Source organism: Stegostoma tigrinum, chromosome 2, assembly GCF_030684315.1.
Source record: "Stegostoma tigrinum isolate sSteTig4 chromosome 2, sSteTig4.hap1, whole genome shotgun sequence".
In the NCBI taxonomy this organism is placed as follows: Eukaryota; Metazoa; Chordata; class Chondrichthyes; order Orectolobiformes; family Stegostomatidae; genus Stegostoma; species Stegostoma tigrinum.
This window is the reverse complement of record NC_081355.1, coordinates 145446454-145465471: the sequence shown is the minus strand read 5'-3', so window position 1 is coordinate 145465471 and position 19018 is coordinate 145446454. Positions and strand designations below refer to the sequence as shown.

The 19018-nt window shown below is 47.0% G+C and overlaps 1 protein-coding gene across 1 annotated transcript in view; it reads right to left on the bottom strand.

Annotated features, from left to right (window-relative positions):
- Positions 1-19018, bottom strand: part of xrcc2 (X-ray repair complementing defective repair in Chinese hamster cells 2) — a 39420-nt gene that overhangs the window by 19645 nt on the left and 757 nt on the right. The window contains exon 2 of the mRNA XM_059639775.1: positions 3973-4054. Coding sequence (XP_059495758.1) covers positions 3973-4054 — 82 coding nt within the window. The remainder of the gene's footprint in view (positions 1-3972; positions 4055-19018) is intronic.

The following is a 19018-nucleotide window of genomic DNA, read 5'->3' as shown; positions in this document are numbered from 1 at the left end:
TTTGAGACAGGAACTGGGTGCCAAGGTTAACAAGTAGGACTTCACAGTTACATTCCTCAGACTTAAGAAAATGATAAGTTCACAGCTAAAAGCAAGGAAATACAGTATTTGTAACATAACTGAGAAGTCCATCCATCTGTTGCTATTTTGCATTACACCTACCCCACCCCTCCCCAGTTTAGGGAATAACTGCAAGAGTGAAATGCAAACAGAACACAAGTATAATAACGTAGGGTGCTTCTCAGCCATAATCTGTTCAAGAAACCAACCAAGGCTACTGGAAAAGCAGAATAAATAGCATGCCGACATTCTAGTATAAATCAAAAGTAATAAAAATGATTGAGTCACAAACAAAGTTAGTGTCAGCGAACTTTGTTATTTCAGTTGATAGCACTCTCACTCATGAAATTCACAGTTCAAAGCACACTCTAAAGCTTGAGTTGAAACACTCAAGGCAGATGCTCCAATTGGAACTGAGGGAGTGTTATACCGTTGGAGGGGACATCTTTGGCTGAGATGTTAATAATTTTTTAGTCATTTGTGAGATGTGAGCTTCATTGGTGTTTATGATAAGAACAAGATGCTGGAATCTGCACTGAAAACAACAAATGGTGGAGATGACAATGGGTCAGGCAGCATCCATGGAGAAAGGGCAAGATAATGTTTCATCTACACTAAAAATGTTAGCTTGTTCTCTATCATTGGCATTTATTATCCATCCCCCAAGCAGCCAGAAGGAGGCCAAAAGTCAATCACACTGCTGTAGATCTGCAGTCACGTGCAGATCCCATCAGGTAAGAATAGTAAAGTTCCTTCCTTAAAGGACACTAAGGTGGGCTGTTACAGCAGTCGACAACAGTTACAAAATAGTCATCAGACTAGCTTTCAATTCCAGAGTTTCAATGAATTCAAATTTCACTATCTGATATAATGAAATTCAAACCAATGTCCTGAGAGCATTAACCTAGGGTTCTGGATTACTAGCACAGCAACATGACCACACACCACTGAAAAGGTTCCATCTGCTTGCTTGGGTTGACGTAGAAGGTCCCATGAAATGATTTTGAAGACAAGCAGGCGAGTTCTAGCTGGTGGCCGAGGGACAGGCAAGAAAGAGTAATGGTCAATGGATACTTTATGGGCAGGAGGCAAGTTCATAGTCGAGTTCCCTAGGGTCCATATTGGGCGCCTTGCTTTTCCTGATATATGTTACTCATATCACTCTCGGTGAGCAGAACACAATTTCAAAGTTTGCAGATGATATGGAACTTGACAGAATTGTAAAACTGAGAGTACAGGGTGGAACTCCAAAAGGACACTGACAAATTGGACAAATTGGAGGAATGGGCAGATAGGTGATGGATGAGTTTATTAAAGAGACGAGTTACATGTGTGTTTGACAGCAAGACTGTGAAAAAAACAATATAAAACAGATTGTACAATTCTAAAAAGGGGTGCAGGAGCAAAGGGACCTGGATGCATATGTGCAGGGATCATTGATTGTGGCTGGAAACAGCAGTTAATAAAGCATTTAGTGACCTTAGAGATAATGGGAACTGCAGATGCTGGAGATTCCAAGATAATAAAATGTGAGGCTGGATGAACACAGCCTGCTGTGTTCATCCAGCCTCACATTTTATTATTTAGTGACCTTAGTTTTGTTAATGGGTGCATAGAGAGCAAGAGCAAGAAGGCGACGTTGAACTTGTATAAGAGATAATGGGAACTGCAGATGCTGGAGATTCCAAGATGATAAAATGTGAGGCTGGATGAACACAGCAGGCCAAGCAGCATCTCAGGTGCTCCTGAGATGCTGCTTGGCCTGCTGTGTTCATCCAGCCTCACATTTTATCATCTTGAACTTGTATAAGATACTTTTTAGGCCTCAGCTGGAGTACTGTGCACAGTTGTGGGTGGCACATTATTGCAAAGATGTGAAAACATTGGAAAGAATGCAAACTTTTCCCTACAGTTGAGGTAGCTATTACGAGGAGACAGTTTTCAAGTGAGTGGAGGTTGATATAGGGGAGACCTCAGAGCTAGGTCTTTTACTCAAAGAATGGTAGGGGCGTGGAACGCATTTCTGAAGAGGGTAGTGGAGTCGGCCTCATTAAGGGCATTTAAGCGGCTATTAGATAGGCATATGGATGATAGTATAAGGTAGCGGTGGAGGTTAGATAGACCTTAGGATTAGGGTAAAAATTCGGCACAACATCTTAGGCGAAAGGGCCTGTACTGTGCTGTACTGTTCTATGTTCTAAGTGATTTAAAACAATGGTCCCAGGGTTGAGAAACTTCATTTAGAAGGATAGATTGATTAAGTTGGGGCTGTTCTCCTTGCAAAGAAGGCAACAAACTGGACATTTGACACATGTTTTCAAAATCATGTGCAGGCTGAATAGAGAAGGTAGAAAGAAGCTGCACCCACTCACTAAAGAAAACAAGAATAAGAGGGTATAGATTTAAAGTGATGTGCAAAAGATGCAAGGGTGTGAGAGAAAAACTCTCACACAGCGAATAGTTAGGATATGGAATACACTAACTGGAAATGTGATGGAGGCAGGTTTAAATTAGACATTCAAGAGGGCATGAGTGATTTTTTCTAGATAGGAATGATGTACAAGGATATGAGGAAAAAGCAGGGAATTGGCACTAATGTGACATTAAAGACTTCAGAACTGTTTATGGACTGAATGAATCAACAAAAGATAAACTATTACACATGCAATAACTCTGTCTGGAATAAATTGCTAAGGAACAAAGACAAACTGTTACACAGGGACTTCAGCAATTAGCATGTCTTGGCAGGATTGCATAAACAAAATTGCTTTGACACCTGCTTGATAATCTGGGTGCTTTATTGTCACATGGACAACTGACTGCCCTGCAGAAGAATTTAAAGAGTTAACTACAGGAAAGCTGTGACTTTGAACCGACAGTGAATGCCAAATGGAACAAGAATCAAAGAAATTACTTTGTGACATGAAGGCCAGCTGCAGACTTGCAGTAATTTGGATGAAAAGGACTTTTAGAAAAAAAAAATCAATATCACACATAGTCCAAAGGACGAAAATCTGTATAAGAATCAAACACCAGAATTCCACCTCAGCAGAACTTCGAAGTACAAGACTGCCCAAGGATCAAACTCTGGCAATTACCCCCACCAGCAACACACCACAGTTGGTTGAACTCCTGGCCAGATTTCACCATTAATTGGGTAAAAGCTAAGTTGGGGGTTGCAGGCTTCTACTTCCTTACTTAAGGGGTCTTATATTTGGTTGCTCCATGCAATAAATTTTGAATTATTGTTTCAGTATTTGAATATGAGATTTCTTAAGAAATAGCCGAATTAAAAAGGTAACTTGTAGTGATTTACCTACAACATTAAGTAATGGAGCTTATTTGTAGATGGGCCAAATGGCTGCCTCCAGTGCCATAACAATTCTGAGAGTCCATGGCCTGACCTATATTTATCTCTCAATCAACATTACAACATACAGATTAACTAGTCTTTATCACATCGCTATATCTGTGAGTTTATTGTATGCAAATATGTTGCCATTTTTCCTACATTAAAAGAGTGCAAAACAGATGCAAGACATAATGGCATCTGCAGATGCTGGAGAATCCAAGATAACAAAGTGTGGGGCTGGATGTACACAGCATGGATGAAGGGTCTAGGCCCGAAACGTCAACTTTTGTGCTCCTAAGATGCTGATTAGCCTGCTGTGTTCATCCAGCCCCACACTTTGTTATCTTATACACATGCAAGTCTTTTTTTCCCTTTAACAATTACTTTGCTCAAGTAGCAGAAAACAGTAAGCATGCTTTTATTAATTCAAAAGTATAGGTTTGCATTTTTTATTGGAATAAAGTGTTGTTCTGGAACATTCGTTTTAAACTAGATGGTCATGGAATGAACTTAAAAACATGATTCCTCTCAATAATGTTAATGCTTTGGTGATTCCTTACCATGATTTGGGAAACCTTCTTCACCAAATAGCCTTGGTTCAAGACATTTCAGAGAACTTCTCCCTTTGAGTCGAACAAGCAGCTATCAAAATAAATTTTCAACAATGAAGTAAAATTCCGAATAACTTCAAATTTTACTTACATCTATATACAACTGTGTATGACAACTTCTTTTTTCCTCTGCTACTGGTCACAGCTACAGGATCTGCTGGATACAGGCGCAGATTGAACATTAATTGCTGTTTTCTTGAGTGTCCAATGATTATGACTATTATTGGATGATATATCTCTTTAAAATTATTACTGGTTGAGACAGCTGTCTCTGGAGAAGGCTTTGACATTAAGCCTGGTGCATCAGGACACATTTTCAATCAGTTTTTTACCTGTTTGGAGACAGGCTTGTGCTTTACTACAGCAGTAATGAGTTTTCAGTTGAAAGATTTGAGCTGTACTTTATGGTCTTTCATAGAAACATATATGATAGGAGCAGGCCATTCAGCCCTTCGAGCCTGCTCCGTCATTCTTCATGATCATGGCTGATTGTCCAATAGCCTAATCCTGCTTTCTCCCCAGAACCTCTGATCCCATTTGCCCCAAGTGCTATACCTGGTCACCTCTTGAATACATTCAGTGTTTTGGCATCAACTACTTCCTGTGGTAATGAATTCTACAGGTTCACCACTCTCTGGGCGAAGAAATGTCTCCTCATCTCCATCCTAAATTGTCTACCCCAAATCCTCACACTGTGACCCCTGCTTCTGGACACACTCACCACCGGGAACATCATCCCTGCATCTCTTCTGTCCAGTCCTGTTAGAATTTTAAAAGTCTCTATGGGATCGCCCCCTCATTCGTCTGAAATCCAGTGAAAACAATCCCAACTTAATCAATCTCTCATCATACGTCAGTCCCACCATCCCCAGAATCAGCCTGGTAAACCTTCACTGCACTTCCTTGAGAGTAAGAGCATCCTTCCTCAGAAAAGGAGACCAACACTGCACACAATATTCCAGGTGTGGTCTCACCAAGGCCCTATACATCTGCAGCAACACATCCCTGCTGCCGTATTTGAAGTCTCTCACAATGAAAGCCAACATACCATTTGCCTTCTTTACCGTCTGCTGCGCTTGCCCGTTTACGTCCAGCAACTGGTGCACAAGGACACCCAGGTCCCGCTGCACACTCCCCTCTCCCGATTTACAGATATTCTGGTAGTAACCTGCCTTCTCGCTTTTGCTTCTAAAGTGAATAACATCACGTTTATCCAAATTATACTGCATCTGCCATTGATTTGCCCACTCACCCAACCTGTCGAGATCATACTGATGGATCTCTACATTCTCGTCACAGTTCACTTTCCCACGCAACTTGCAAACGTGGAGACATTATATTTTGTTCCCTCATCCAAATTTTTAATATATGTTGCTACTAGCTGGAGTTCCAGCACCAATCCCTGTGGCACCGTGCTTGTTACTGTCTGCCAATTTGAAAAGGAACCATTAATTCCTCGTCTTTCCTCTCTGCCAACCAATTTCCTATCACTGGATATTCAGAAAATAATGTCTGATTGGACAAAATTAGCATGGATTTACGAAGGGGAAATCATGCTTGACAAACTCAGTGTTTTGGGGATGCTAATCATTAAGGGAGAACCAATGACGGTAGCGTGTTTGGATTTTCAAAGGCTTTTGGTAAGGTCTTACACATAAGGTTACAAAACAAAACTGAATGTAATTGGGAGTAATCGTTTGCATGGATTGAGGATTGGTCAACATGCAGAAAGCAGAATCGGTATAAATGGGCCATACTTTGATTGGCGGGCTCTGTGTGCAGACAGGGAAGAAGGTACTGCTACTTGGCTTCTGGTATTTGCTTTGGTTCATGTAATAGTTCCTTGAAAGTGGAGTTGCAGAGAGACGGTGGTGAAAGAATGTTTGGCATGTTTACCATCATCATCAGAACACTGAGTACAGGAATTCAGACATCATGTTGCAGCTGTACAACACACTGGTGAAGCCACTTTTAGCGTACTGCATACAATTCTGGTCACCCTTCTATAGGAAGCGTGTTGTTAAACCTAAGGGTGCAGAAAAGATTTACATGGATGTTGCTGGGACTGGAGAGTTTGAGTTATAAAGAGAGGCTGAATCAGCTTGGACTTTTTTGCCCCCGTGTGTAAGAGGCTGGGGGGTGGACTTAGAGATTTATAAAATCATGAGGGGCATGGATACAGCGAATAACCAAAGTCTTTTTCCTTGGGTAGGACTGTCCAAAACTAGAGGGCAGAGGTTTAAGGTGAGAGGAGAAAAATTTAAAAAGGACCTGAGGGGTAAATTTTTCATGAGAGTGGTGTGTGAAAGAACTGCCAGATGAAGTAGTGGAGGTGGGTACAATTACAACATTTAAAAAAGCATCTGGGTGGGTATATGAATACGGTTTAGAGGGATATGATCTAATTGTTGGCAAGTGAGACTAGGTCAGATTCGGACGTCTGGTCTGCACAGATGAGTTGGGCCAAAGGGTCTGTTTAGTGCTGCATAACTCTATGACTCTACTCATTTTTAAAAAAAGATTTTTTAAACTGTTTGATACAACTGAGAGCGGCTTGCTAGGCTATTTCGAGGACACATTGAGTGCCCAGAGTCACACAGGCACCGACCCAGCGAAGGATGGTGGATTTATTTTCTTAAAAAAAGCATATACGAACAGGATAATGGGAAGTGCAGATGCTGGAAAATCCAAAATAATAAAATGTGAGGCTGGATGAACACAGCAGGCCCAGCAGCATCTCAGGAGCACAAAAGCTGACGTTTCGGGCCTAGACCCTTCATCAGAGAGGGGGATGGGGTGAGGGTTCTGGAATAAATAGGGAGAGGCGGAGCGAAGATGGAGAGAAAAGAAGATAGGTGGAGAAGAGAGTATGGGTGGGGAGGGGATAGGTCAGTCCAGGGAAGATGGGCAGGTCAAGGAGGTGGGATGAGGTTAGTAGGTAGGAGATGGAGGTGCGACTTGGGGTGGGAGGAAGGGATGGGTGAGAGGAAGAACAGGTTAGGGAGGCAGAGAAAGGCTGGACTGGTTTTGGGATGCAGTGGGTGGAGGGGAAGAGCTGGGCTTGTTGTGTGGTGCAGTGGGGGGAGGGGACGAACTGGGCTGGTTTTGGGATGTGGTGGGGTGAGATTTTGAAGCTGGTGAAGTCCACATTGATACCATTGGGCTGCAGGGTTCCCAAGCGGAATATGGATGCAGTATTTTTCCATCCCCACCCTTGTCTGCTTTCCGGAGTGACCACTCTCTCTGTGACTCCCTTGTTCGCTCCACACTGCCCTCCAACCCTACCACACCTGGCACCTTCCCCTGCAACCGCAGGAAATGCTACACTTGCCCCCACACCTCCTTCCTCACCCCTATCCCAGGCCCCAAGATGACTTTCCATATTAAGCAGAGGTTCACCTGCACATCTGCCAATGTGGTATACTGTATCCATTGTACCCGGTGTGGCTTCCTCTACATTGGGGAAACCAAGCGGAGGCTTGGGGACCGCTTTGCAGAACACCTCCGCTCGGTTTGCAATAAACAACTGCACCTCCCAGTCGCAAACCATTTCCACTCCCCCTCCCATTCTTTAGATGACATGTCCATCATGGGCCTCCTGCAGTGCCACAATGATGCCACCCGAAGGTTGCAGGAACAGCAACTCATATTCCGCTTGGGAACCCTGCAGCCCAATGGTATCAATGTGGACTTCACCAGCTTCAAAATCTCCCCTTCCCCCACCGCATCCCAAAACCAGCCCAGTTCGTCCCCTCCCCCCACTGCACCACACAACCAGCCCAGCTCTTCCCCTCCACCCACTGCATCCCAAAACCAGTCCAGCCTGTCTCTGCCTCCCTAACCTGTTCTTCCTCTCACCCATCCCTTCCTCCCACCCCAAGCCGCACCTCCATCTCCTACCTACTAACCTCATCCCACCTCCTTGACCTGTCCATCTTCCCTGGACTGACCTATCCCCTCCCCACCCATACTCTCCTCTCCACCTATCTTCTTTTCTCTCCATCTTCGGTCCGCCTCCCCCTCTCTCCCTATTTATTCCAGAACCCTCACCCCATTCCCCTCTCTGATGAAGGGTCTAGGCCCGAAACGTCAGCTTTTGTGCTCCTGAGATGCTGCTGGGCCTGCTGTGTTCATCCAGCCTCACATTTTATTATATACGAACAGCAGTAGGCCATTCAGCCCTTAAATCTGTTCCACCATTCAATGAGATCTTGGATGATCTGTGGCCTAGCTCCATATCCCTCAACCCCTTTGCTCAACAAAAATTTATTTATTTCACATTTAAAGCTACTTATTGATTTAGCATCAACTCCCATTTGTGGAAGAGAGTTCCAAACCACTACAACGCTCTTAGTGTAGACATACTTCCTAGCATCTCTCCTGTACAGTCTAGCCCTAAATTTCAGACTATGCCCCCTCATTCTAGAATCTCCAGCCAGTGGGAATAGTTTCTCTGTATTTATTCCATCACTTAACATGTGAAGACTTCAAACCCCTAACCCTCTAAGAGAAACCAGACCACATTTGTATGAGCTCTTCTCATAACTTTACTCCTGAAGTCTAGGTATTATTCTTGTAAACCTATGATGTACTCCCTCCAAAGTCAATACATCCTTTACAAGGTGCGCTGCCTAGATCTGCTCACTATATTCCAAGTAGACCAGCTAGAGTTTTTACGACAATGACAATGGTTTCATTATAATCCAATGACTTACAATTCCAGATTTTTCGATTTACTGTAGTGAGATTTGAATGCAAGTCCCCAGAGCAGTACCTGTGTTACTGAATTACTAATACAGTGACAACACCACTATACCATCACCCGATAGGTTACTATTAAAGCTGTTTTATAGAACTATATTGCAAAACAGAAATGTGTTTTTTCTTTCAGTAATTTTGTGACAATGTTATTCTTTTGTATCCTAACACAAATTTCAGCCTCTCTCTCCATATTCCTTGGTGAAAGAACACATGGTACCTCTTCCGAATCAACCTCGCCCCTATTCACTCATGCTCTCCTATCCCAACTTATCCACTCAAGCTCTGCTCTCCCTCTCTAGCCCTATTTCTCCACTCAGACCAGAAATATTTATCCACTTCTGTTTCTCCACTCTCCCCCAAACACTAAGCTTTCCCAACTGCAGAAAAATGGGAGAGCAGGAGTGCAGCAGAACAGCAGCCAGTGCCCAAACTCTGGATCCTAGATCCCAGCCCTTGCTCTCAAAGGCACTTTGCGTTGCAGTTGCTTGTTCCTAAGTTTTTAGTTGGCAGAGTGGTAGCTTTGGGAAAATCAAAAACCCACACATTACAAGGATACCTCTGGACAGGATTAAAATGAGGAAATTGTTATGACAAAGATGAATTTGATAACAATGGTGACCAATAAATACAATTCATCAAGTTAAAATTACTTATTTCCACTATGATATTTTTCAACTTGGATGTCAGAATGGTGTCCAAAGTAATTCTGAAATATATTTACTTGCTGTTGAAATATACTAACTGTGTCCTGGAAAAGTCAAGTAAATGTGTTAAAACAGCAACATTTTATATCCTTATAGTGGTATGTATTTGGGAGTAGTTGAGAGGAAAAAAGTAGTACTGGCAACGTGTGTTGAGTAATTGAGAGGACTAAGGTAATCATAGATTTCCTTTTATTTTTCCCGTCAAAATGATCAATTTCACATCATACTTCATTTTCTGGATCTTGGCTCACTCAGTTAAACTATATCTTTTTGTAGTGCCCTTATGTCCTCTTCATAATTTTCTTTCCTACCCATGAAAAAGGATTCCGACCTGAAACGTCAGCTTTCCTGCTCTGTTGATGCTGCCTGGCTTGATGTGTTCCTCCAGCTCCACACAGTGTTATCTCTGACTCCGCATTGGCAGTTGTTACTGTCTTATGATGAGAGAGATGGTGGGAGCGTTGTTGACATTTTTTTTAACAAATGACTTAATTTGTGTCTAGGAAGTAGCATTGTACAGTTTACAAATGTAACAAAATCTGGCAATATAGTGGTGATGAGGATAACTGTAGACTTTAGGGTGGCAAAATGATCAGCAAAGATGTCAAGGCATTGAGAAAGGGCAGAAAAGATTAATCAGATGGGTTTCAGGGACAAGGAACATCTTTTATATAAAGACTGGATAAGTTGGGCAGTTATCGTTGGAGAACAGTTCGAGGAGAGCATTGATAGAGGTTTTCAAATTTGAGATCTGGACAGAGCAGAGAAGGAAACTATTCCAAGGTTCTTGAGAACATTTGAAGCTCGGGTTGTTGACGTGCTTGTCAAGTTGGTCAATTTGTTTGCAAGTGTTTCGTCACCGTTCTGGGTAATATCAGTGTGCCTCCAGCTTCAATGGAGGCACACTAATAATGTTACCTTGTACCCAGTGCTGAGTGGTGTCCCGCAGTAGTTTTTATAAATGACTTGGATGAGGAGGTTGAGGGGTTTGTTAGTATGTTTGCTGATGACACAAAGGTTGGAGGTGCCGTTGATAGTATCGAGGGCTATTGCAGGCTTCAGTGAGACATTGACAGAATGCAGAGCTAGGCTGAGAAATGGCAGATGGAGTTCAATCATGATAAATACGAAGTGATGCATTTTGGCAGGTCGAACTTAAATGCTGAATATAGGATTAAAGGCAGGATTCTCGGCAGTGTGGAGGAACAGCGGGATCTTGGTGTTCAAGTGCATAGCTCCCTCAAAGTTGCCACCCAAGTGGATAAGGTAGTTAAGAAAGCATTTGGTGTTTTGGCTTTCATTAACAGGGGGATCAAGTTTAAGAGCCGTGAGGTTATGCTGCAGCTCTACAAAACCCTGGTGAGACCACACTTGGAATACTGTGTCCAGTTCTGGTCGCTCTATTATAGGAAAGATGTGGAGGCTTGGGAGAGGGTGCAAAGGAGGTTTACCAGGATGCTGCCTGGACTGGAGGGCTGGTCTTACGAGGAGAGGTTGACTGAGCTCCGACTTTTCTCTCTGGAGAGGAGGAGGAAGAGAGGTGACCTGATCGAGGTGTACAAGATAATGAGAGGCATGGATAGAGTTGATATCCAGGGACTTTTCCCCAGGGCAGGCAACACGGCTTTGTGAGGGGTAGGTCATGCCTTACAAACCTTATCGAGTTTTTTGAGGATGTGACTAGAAAGGTTGATGAGGGTCGAGCTGTGGATGTGGTGTATATGGACTTCAGTAAGGCATTTGATAAGGTTCCCCATGGAAGGCTCATTCAGAAGGTCAGGAGGAATGGGATACAGGGGAACTTAGCTGCTTGGATACAGAATTGGCTGGCCAACAGAAGACAGCGAGTGGTAGTAGAAGGAAAATATTCTGCCTGGAAGTCAGTGGTGAGTGGGGTTCCACAGGGCTCTGTCCTTGGGCCTCTACTGTTTGTAATTTTTATTAATGACTTGGACGAGGGAATTGAAGGATGGGTCAGCAAGTTTGCAGACGACACAAAGGTCGGAGGTGTCGTTGACAGTGTAGAGGGCTGTTGTAGGCTGCAGCGGGACATTGACAGGATGCAGAGATGGGCTGAGAGGTGGCAGATGGAGTTCAACCTGGATAAATGCGAGGTGATGCATTTTGGAAGGTCGAATTTGAAAGCTGAGTACAGGATTAAGGATAGGATTCTTGGCAGCGTGGAGGAACAGAGGGATCTTGGTGTGCAGATACATAGATCCCTTAAAATGGCCACCCAAGTGGACAGGGTTGTTAAGAAAGCATATGGTGTTTTGGCTTTCATTAACAGGGGGATTGAGTTTAAGAGTCGTGAGATCTTGTTGCAGCTCTATAAAACTTTGGTTAGACCGCACTTGGAATACTGCGTCCAGTTCTGGGCGCCCTATTATAGGAAAGATGTGGATGCTTTGGAGAGGGTTCAGAGGAGGTTTACCAGGATGTTGCCTGGACTGGAGGGCTTATCTTATGAAGAGAGGTTGACTGAGCTCGGTCTCTTTTCATTGGAGAAAAGGAGGAGGAGAGGGGACCTAATTGAGGTATACAAGATAATGAGAGGCATAGATAGAGTTGATAGCCAGAGACTATTTCCCAGGGCTGAAATGGCTAGCACGAGGGGTCATAGTTTTAAGCTGGTTGGTGGAAAGTATAGAGGGGATGTCAGAGGCAGGTTCTTTACGCAGAGAGTTGTGAGAGCATGGAATGCGTTGCCAGCAGCAGTTGTGGAAGCAAGGTCATTGGGGTCATTTAAGAGACTGCTGGACATGCATATGGTCACAGAAATTTGAGGGTGCATCCATGAGGATCAATGGTCGGCACAACATTGTGGGCTGAAGGGCCTGTTCTGTGCTGTACTGTTCTATGTTCTATGTTCTATATTACCCGGCCTCCACTCTCAAGGCACTCGGAGAGAATTAGGTTATCTGAAAAGAAAACAGGTGCAGGGCTAGTGTGAAAAACACGTGAATTTCTCCTTCAGACATGTTGAGTTGAATGGTCCCTTTCTATGCTCTAACCGTTCTATGATCCTGTGATGATGTGAAGTATAGCAGATGAGCTCAATACAGAGAAGTCTGAAGTGATGCAATTGGGAACAACTAATATGGAAAGACAGCATGCAACAAAAGGTGTGATTTTGAAAAATCTCTGATGAGCAGAGCCGATATGCACAAAACCATGAAGAAGGCAGAGAATTGATGAGGTGATTATGAGAATCTGGAAAAGCAATGACTGTTCCAAGGAGAACAAAGAACATTGACAAGTTAACCAATCGAAGCTGTCAAGAATGACAAGGATTTTTGTTCAAGATAATAAAATGTAAGGCTGGATGAACACAGCAGGCCCAGCAGCATCTCAGGAGACAAAAGCTGACGTTTCGGGCCTAGACCCTTCATCAGAGAGGGGGATGGGGTGAGGATTCTGGAATAAATAAGGAGAGAGGGGGAGGCGGAATGAAGATGGAGAGAAAAGAAGATAGGTGGAGAGGAGAGTATAGGTGGGGAGGTAGGGAGGGGACAGGTCAGTCCAGGGAAGACGGACAGGTCAAGGAGGTGGAATGAGGTTAGTAGGTAGAAAATGGAGGTGCGGCTTGGGGTGGGAGGAAGGGATGGGTGAGAGGAAGAACAGGTTAGGGAGGCAGAGACAGGTTGGACTGGTTTTGGGATGCAGTGGGTGGGGGGGGGGGGGAAGAGCTGGGCTGGTTGTGTGGTGCAGTGGGGGAAGGGGACGAACTGGGCTGGTTTTGGGATGCGATGGGGGAAGGGGAGATTTTGAAGCTGGTGAAGTCCACATTGATACCATTGGGCTGCAGGGTTCCCAAGCGGAATATGAGTTTCTGTTCCTGCAACCTTCGGGTGGCATCAGCGTGGCACTGCAGGAGGCCCATGATGGACATGTCATCTAAAGAATGGGAGGGGGAGTGGAAATGGTTTGCGACTGGGAGGTGCAGTTGTTTATTGCGAACCGAGCGGAGATGTTCTGCAAAGCGGTCCCCAAGCCTCCGCTTGGTTTCCCCTATGTAGAGGAAGCCACACCGGGTACAGTGGATGCAGTATACCACATTGGCAGACGTGCAGGTGAACCTCTGCTTAACGTGGAAAGTCATCTTGTGGCCTGGGATAGGGGTGAGGGAGGAGGTGTGGGGGCAAGTGTAGCATTTCCTGCGGTTGCAGGGGAAGGTGCCGGGTGTGGTGGGGTTGGAGGGCAGTGTGGAGCGAACAAGGGAGTTACGGAGAGAGTGGTCTCTCCGGAAGGCAGACAAGGGTGGGGATGGAAAAATGTCTTGGGTGTTGGGGTGGGATTGTAGATGGCGGAAGTGTCGGAGGATGATGTGTTGTATCCAGAGGTTGGTGGGGTGGTGTGTGAGAACGAGGGGGATCCTCTTTGGGCGGTTGTGGCGGGGGCGGAGTGTGAGGGATGTGTTGCGGGAAATGCGGTCAAGGGCGTTCTCGACCACTGTGGGGGGAAAGTTGTGGTCCTTGAAGAACTTGGACATCTGGGATGTGCGGGAGTGGAATGCCTCATCGTGGGAGCAGATGTGGCGGAGGCGGAGGAATTGGGAATAGGGGATGGAATTTTTGCAGGAGGGTGGGTGGGAGGAGGTGTATTCTATGTAGCTGTGGGAGTCGGTGGGCTTGAAATGGACATCAGTTACAAGCTGATTGCCTGAGATGGATACTGAGAAATCCAGGAAGGTGAGGGATGTGCTGGAGATGGCCCAGGTGAACTGAAGGTTGGGGTGGAAGGTGTTGGTGAAGTGGATGAACTGTTCGAGCTCCTCTGGGGAGCAAGAATGCGGCGCCGAAACAGTCATCAATGTAACGGAGGAAGAGGTGGGGTTTGGGGCCTGTGTAGGTGCAGAAGAGGGACTGTTCCACGTAACCTACAAAGAGGCAGGCATAGCTGGGGCCCATGCGGGTGGCCCATGGCAACCCCCTTAGTCTGAAGGAAGTGGGAGGAATCGAAAGAGAAGTTGTTGAGGGTGAGGACGAGTTCAGCTAGGCGGATGAGGGTGTCGGTGGAGGGGGACTGGTCGGGCCTGCGGGACAGGAAGAAGCGGAGGGCCTTGAGTCCATCTGCATGCGGAATGCAGGTGTATAGGGACTGGACGTCCATGGTGAAAATGAGGTGTTGGGGGCCAGGGAATTAGAAGTCCTGGAGGAGGTGGAGGGCATGCGTGGTGTCACGGATGTAGGTGGGGAGTTCCTGGACCAAAGGGGAGAAAATGGAGTCCAGATAGGTGGAGATGAGTTCGGTGGGGCAGGAGAAGGCTGAGACGATGGGTCAACCAGGGCAGGCAGGTTTGTCGATTTGGGGAAGGAGATAGAAATGGGCCGTGCGGGGTTGGGGAACAATGAGGTTGGAGGCTGTGGGTGGGAGGCCCCCTGAGGTGATGAGGTCATGAATGGTGTTGGAGATGATGGTTTGGTGCTCAGGTGTGGGGTCATGATCGAGGGAGCGATAGGAGGTGGTGTCGGAGAGTTGGCGTTTGGCCTCGGCGATGTAGAGGTCAGTGCGCCATACTACCACTGCGCCACCCTTGTCTGCGGGTTTGATGGTGAGGTTGGGGTTGGAGCGGAGGGCTGCCCGTTCTGTGGGGGAGAGGTTGGAGTGGGTGAGAGGGGTGGAGAGGTTGAGGCGGTTAATGTATGGGCCCCAGCTATGCCTGCCTCTTTGCAGGTTACGTGGAACAGTCCCTCTTCCGCACCTACACAGGCCCCAAACCTCACCTCTTCCTCCGTTACATTGATGACTGTTTCGGCACCGCATCTTGCTCCCCAGAGGAGCTCGAACAGTTCATCCACTTCACCAACACCTTCCACCCCAACCTTCAGTTCACCTGGGCCATCTTCAGCACATCCCTCACCTTCCTGGATCTCTCAGTCTCCATCTCAGGCACCCAGCTTGTAACTGATGTCCATTTCAAGCCCACCGACTCCCACAGCTACCTAGAATACACCTCCTCCCACCCACCCTCCTGCAAAAATTCCATCCCCTATTCCCAATCCCTCCACCTCCGCCGCATCTGCTCCCACAATGAGGCATTCCACTCCCGCACATCCCAGATGTCCAAGTTCTTCAAGGACCGCAACTTTCCCCCCCACAGTGATCGAGAACGCCCTCGACCGCGTCTCCCGTATTTCCCGCAACATGTCCCTCACACCCCGCCCCCGCCACAACCGCCCTAAGAGGATCCCCCTCGTTCTCACACACCACCCCACCAACCTCCGGATACAACGCATCATCCTCCGACACTTCCGCCATCTACAATCCGACCCCACCACCCAAGACATTTTTCCATCCCCACCCCTGTCTGCTTTCCGGAGAGACCACTCTCTCCGTGACTCCCTTGTTCGCTCCACACTGCCCTCCAACCCCACCACACCCGGCACCTTCCCCTGCAACCGCAGGAAATGCTACACTTGCCCCCACACCTCCTCCCTCACCCCTATCCCAGGCCCAAAGATGACATTCCACATTAAGCAGAGGTTCACCTGCACATCTGCCAATGTGGTATACTGCATCCACTGTACCCGGTGTGGCTTCCTCTACATTGGAGAAACCAAGCGGAGGCTTGGGGACCGCTTTGCAGAACACCTCCGCTCGGTTCGCAATAAACAACTGCACCTCCCAGTCGCAAACCATTTCAACTCCCCCTCCCATTCTTTAGATGGCATGCCCATCATGGGCCTCCTGCAGTGCCACAATGATGCCACCCGAAGGTTGCAGGAACAGCAACTCATATTCCGCTTGGGAACCCTGCAGCCCAATGGTATCAATGTGGACTTCACCAGCTTCAAAATCTCCCCTTCCCCCATCGCATCCCAAAACCAGCCCAGCTCTTCCCCTCCACCCACTACATCCCAAAACCAGTCCAACCTGTCTCTGCCTCCCTAACCTGTTCTTCCTCTCACCCATCCCTTCCTCCCACCCCAAGCCGCACCTCCATCTCCTACCTACTCACCTCATCCCACCTCCTTGACCTGTCCATCTTCCCTGGACTGACCTGTCCCCTCCCTACCTATACTCTCCTCTCCACCTATCTTCTTTTCTCTCCCTATTTATTCCAGAACCCTCACCTCATCCCCCTCTCTGATGAGGCTTCTAGGCCCGAAACGTCAGCTTTTGTCCTCCTGAGATGCTGCTGGGCCTGCTGTGTTCATCCAGCCTCACATTTTATTATCTTGGATTCTCCATCATCTGCAGTTCCCATTATTCACTGATAGGATTTTTGTTCAAGCAGCTTGGGAAGGGATGCTCTTTCTGACATGTAGGTCAGTAGCCACAAACCTCAGATTTTAAAATCTTTGGAAGAAGATCTAGAGGGGAAATGAGTTTTTCAGTTATGTATTCAGAGTGCTTTCAGAGAAAACCAAATGGAAATCGAGTCCCTCAACAATTTAAAACAGGAATACCTCAGTTAATTGAGTGTCATCAACTGCAGGGTTACAGGGAGTAGAAGTGGGGAAAGCAGGTGAGAGACTAGGTTTGACTTCTCTTTATACAAGACAGCACAGGTACATAGCTGACTGGCTGTAAGTTTCTTTGGTGCTATAAACACATTTCACTTACAACCAAAATTGAATCATGATTAAATCTGAACATTTACTGAGGCAAGATGAATACAATCGCAACAATTTACTGAGGCACAATCTCCAAAAGTAAATAAGCTCTTTGAAAAGGGTATTTCATAAATGATGGTCAAATAAAAAACGTAATTAGCGCAAAGGACAAAGTGTCGACAAAAACTAATAAAACAAACAAGATAATATTGAGTGAGAGAGATAATGGGAACTGCAGATGCTGGAGAATCCAAGATAATAAAGTGTGAAGTTGGATGAACACAGCAGGCCCAGCAGCATCTCAGGAGCACAAAAGCTGACGTTTCGGGCCTAGACCCTTCTTCAGAGAGGGGGAATGGGGTGAGGGTTCTGAATAAATTGGGGGAGAGGGGGAGGCAGACCGAAGATGGAGAGAAAAGAAGATAGGTGGAGAGGAGAGCATAGGTGGGGAGGTAGGGAGGGGATAGGTCAGTCCAGGGAAGACGGACAGGTCAAGGAGGTGGGATGAGGTTAGTAGGTAGGAGATGGAGGTGCGGCTTGGGGTGGGAGGAAGGGATGGGTGAGAGGAAGAACAGGTTAGGGAGGCAGAGACAGGCTGGGCTGGTTGTGTGATGCAGTGGGGGAGGGGACGAACTGGACTGGTTTTGGGATGCGGGAGGGGAAGGGGAGATTTTGAAGTTGGTGAAGTCCACATTGATACCATTGGGCTGCAGGGTTCCCAAGCGGAATATGAGTTGCCATCTCCAGCACATCCCTCACCTTCCTGGACCTCTCAGTCTCCATCTCAGGCAACCAGCTTATAACTGATGTCCATTTGAAGCCCACCAACTCCCACAGCTACCTAGAATACACCTCCTCCCACCCAGCCTCCTGCAAAAATTCCATCCCCTATTCCCAAATCCTCCGCCTCCGCCGCATCTGCTCCCACGATGAGGCATTCCACTCCTGCACATCCCAGATGTCCAAGCTCTTCAAGGACCACAACTTTCCCCCCACAGTGGTCGAGAACGCCCTTGACCGCGTCTCCCGCATTTCCCGCAACACATCCCTCACACCCCGCCCCCGCCATAACCACCCAAAGAGGATCCCCCTCGTTCTCACACACCACCCCACCAACCTCCGGATACAACGCATCATCCTCCGACACTTCCGCCATCTACAATCCCACCCCACCACCCAAGGCATTTTTCCATCCCCACCCTTGCCTGCTTTCTGGAGACCACTCTCTCTGTGACTCCCTTGTTCGCTCCACACTGCCGTCCAACCCTACCACACCCAGCACCTTCCCCTGCAACCGCAGGAAATGCTACACTTGCCCCCACACCTCCTCCCTCACCCCTATCCCAGGCCCCAAGATGACTTTCCACATTAAGCAGAGGTTCACCTGCACATCTGCCAATGTGGTATACTGCATCCACTGTACCCGGTGTGGCTTCCTCTACATTGGGGAAACCAAGCAGAGGCTTGGGGACCGCTCTGCAGAACAGCTCCGCTCGGTTCGAAATAAACAACTGCACCTCCCAGTCGCAAACCATTTCAACTCCCCCCCCCGCCCCCATTCTTTAGATGACATGTCCACCATGGGCCTCCTGCAGTGCCACAATGATGCCACCCGAAGGTTGCAGGAACAGCAACTCATATTCCACTTGGGAACCCTGCAGCCCAATGGTATCAATGTGGACTTCACCAGCTTCAAAATCACCCCTTCCCCCACTGCATCCCAGAACCAGCTCAGTTCGTCCCCTCCCTCCACTGCACCACACAACCAGCCCAGCTCTTCCCCTCCCCCCACTGCATCCCAAAACCAGTCCAGCCTGTCTCTGCCTCCCTAACCTGTTCTTCCTCTCACCCATCCCTTTCTCCCACCCCAAGCCGCACCTCCATCTCCTAACTACTAACCTCATCCCACCTCCTTGACCTGTCTGTCTTCCCTGGACTGACTTATCCCCTCCCCACCTATACTCTCCTCTC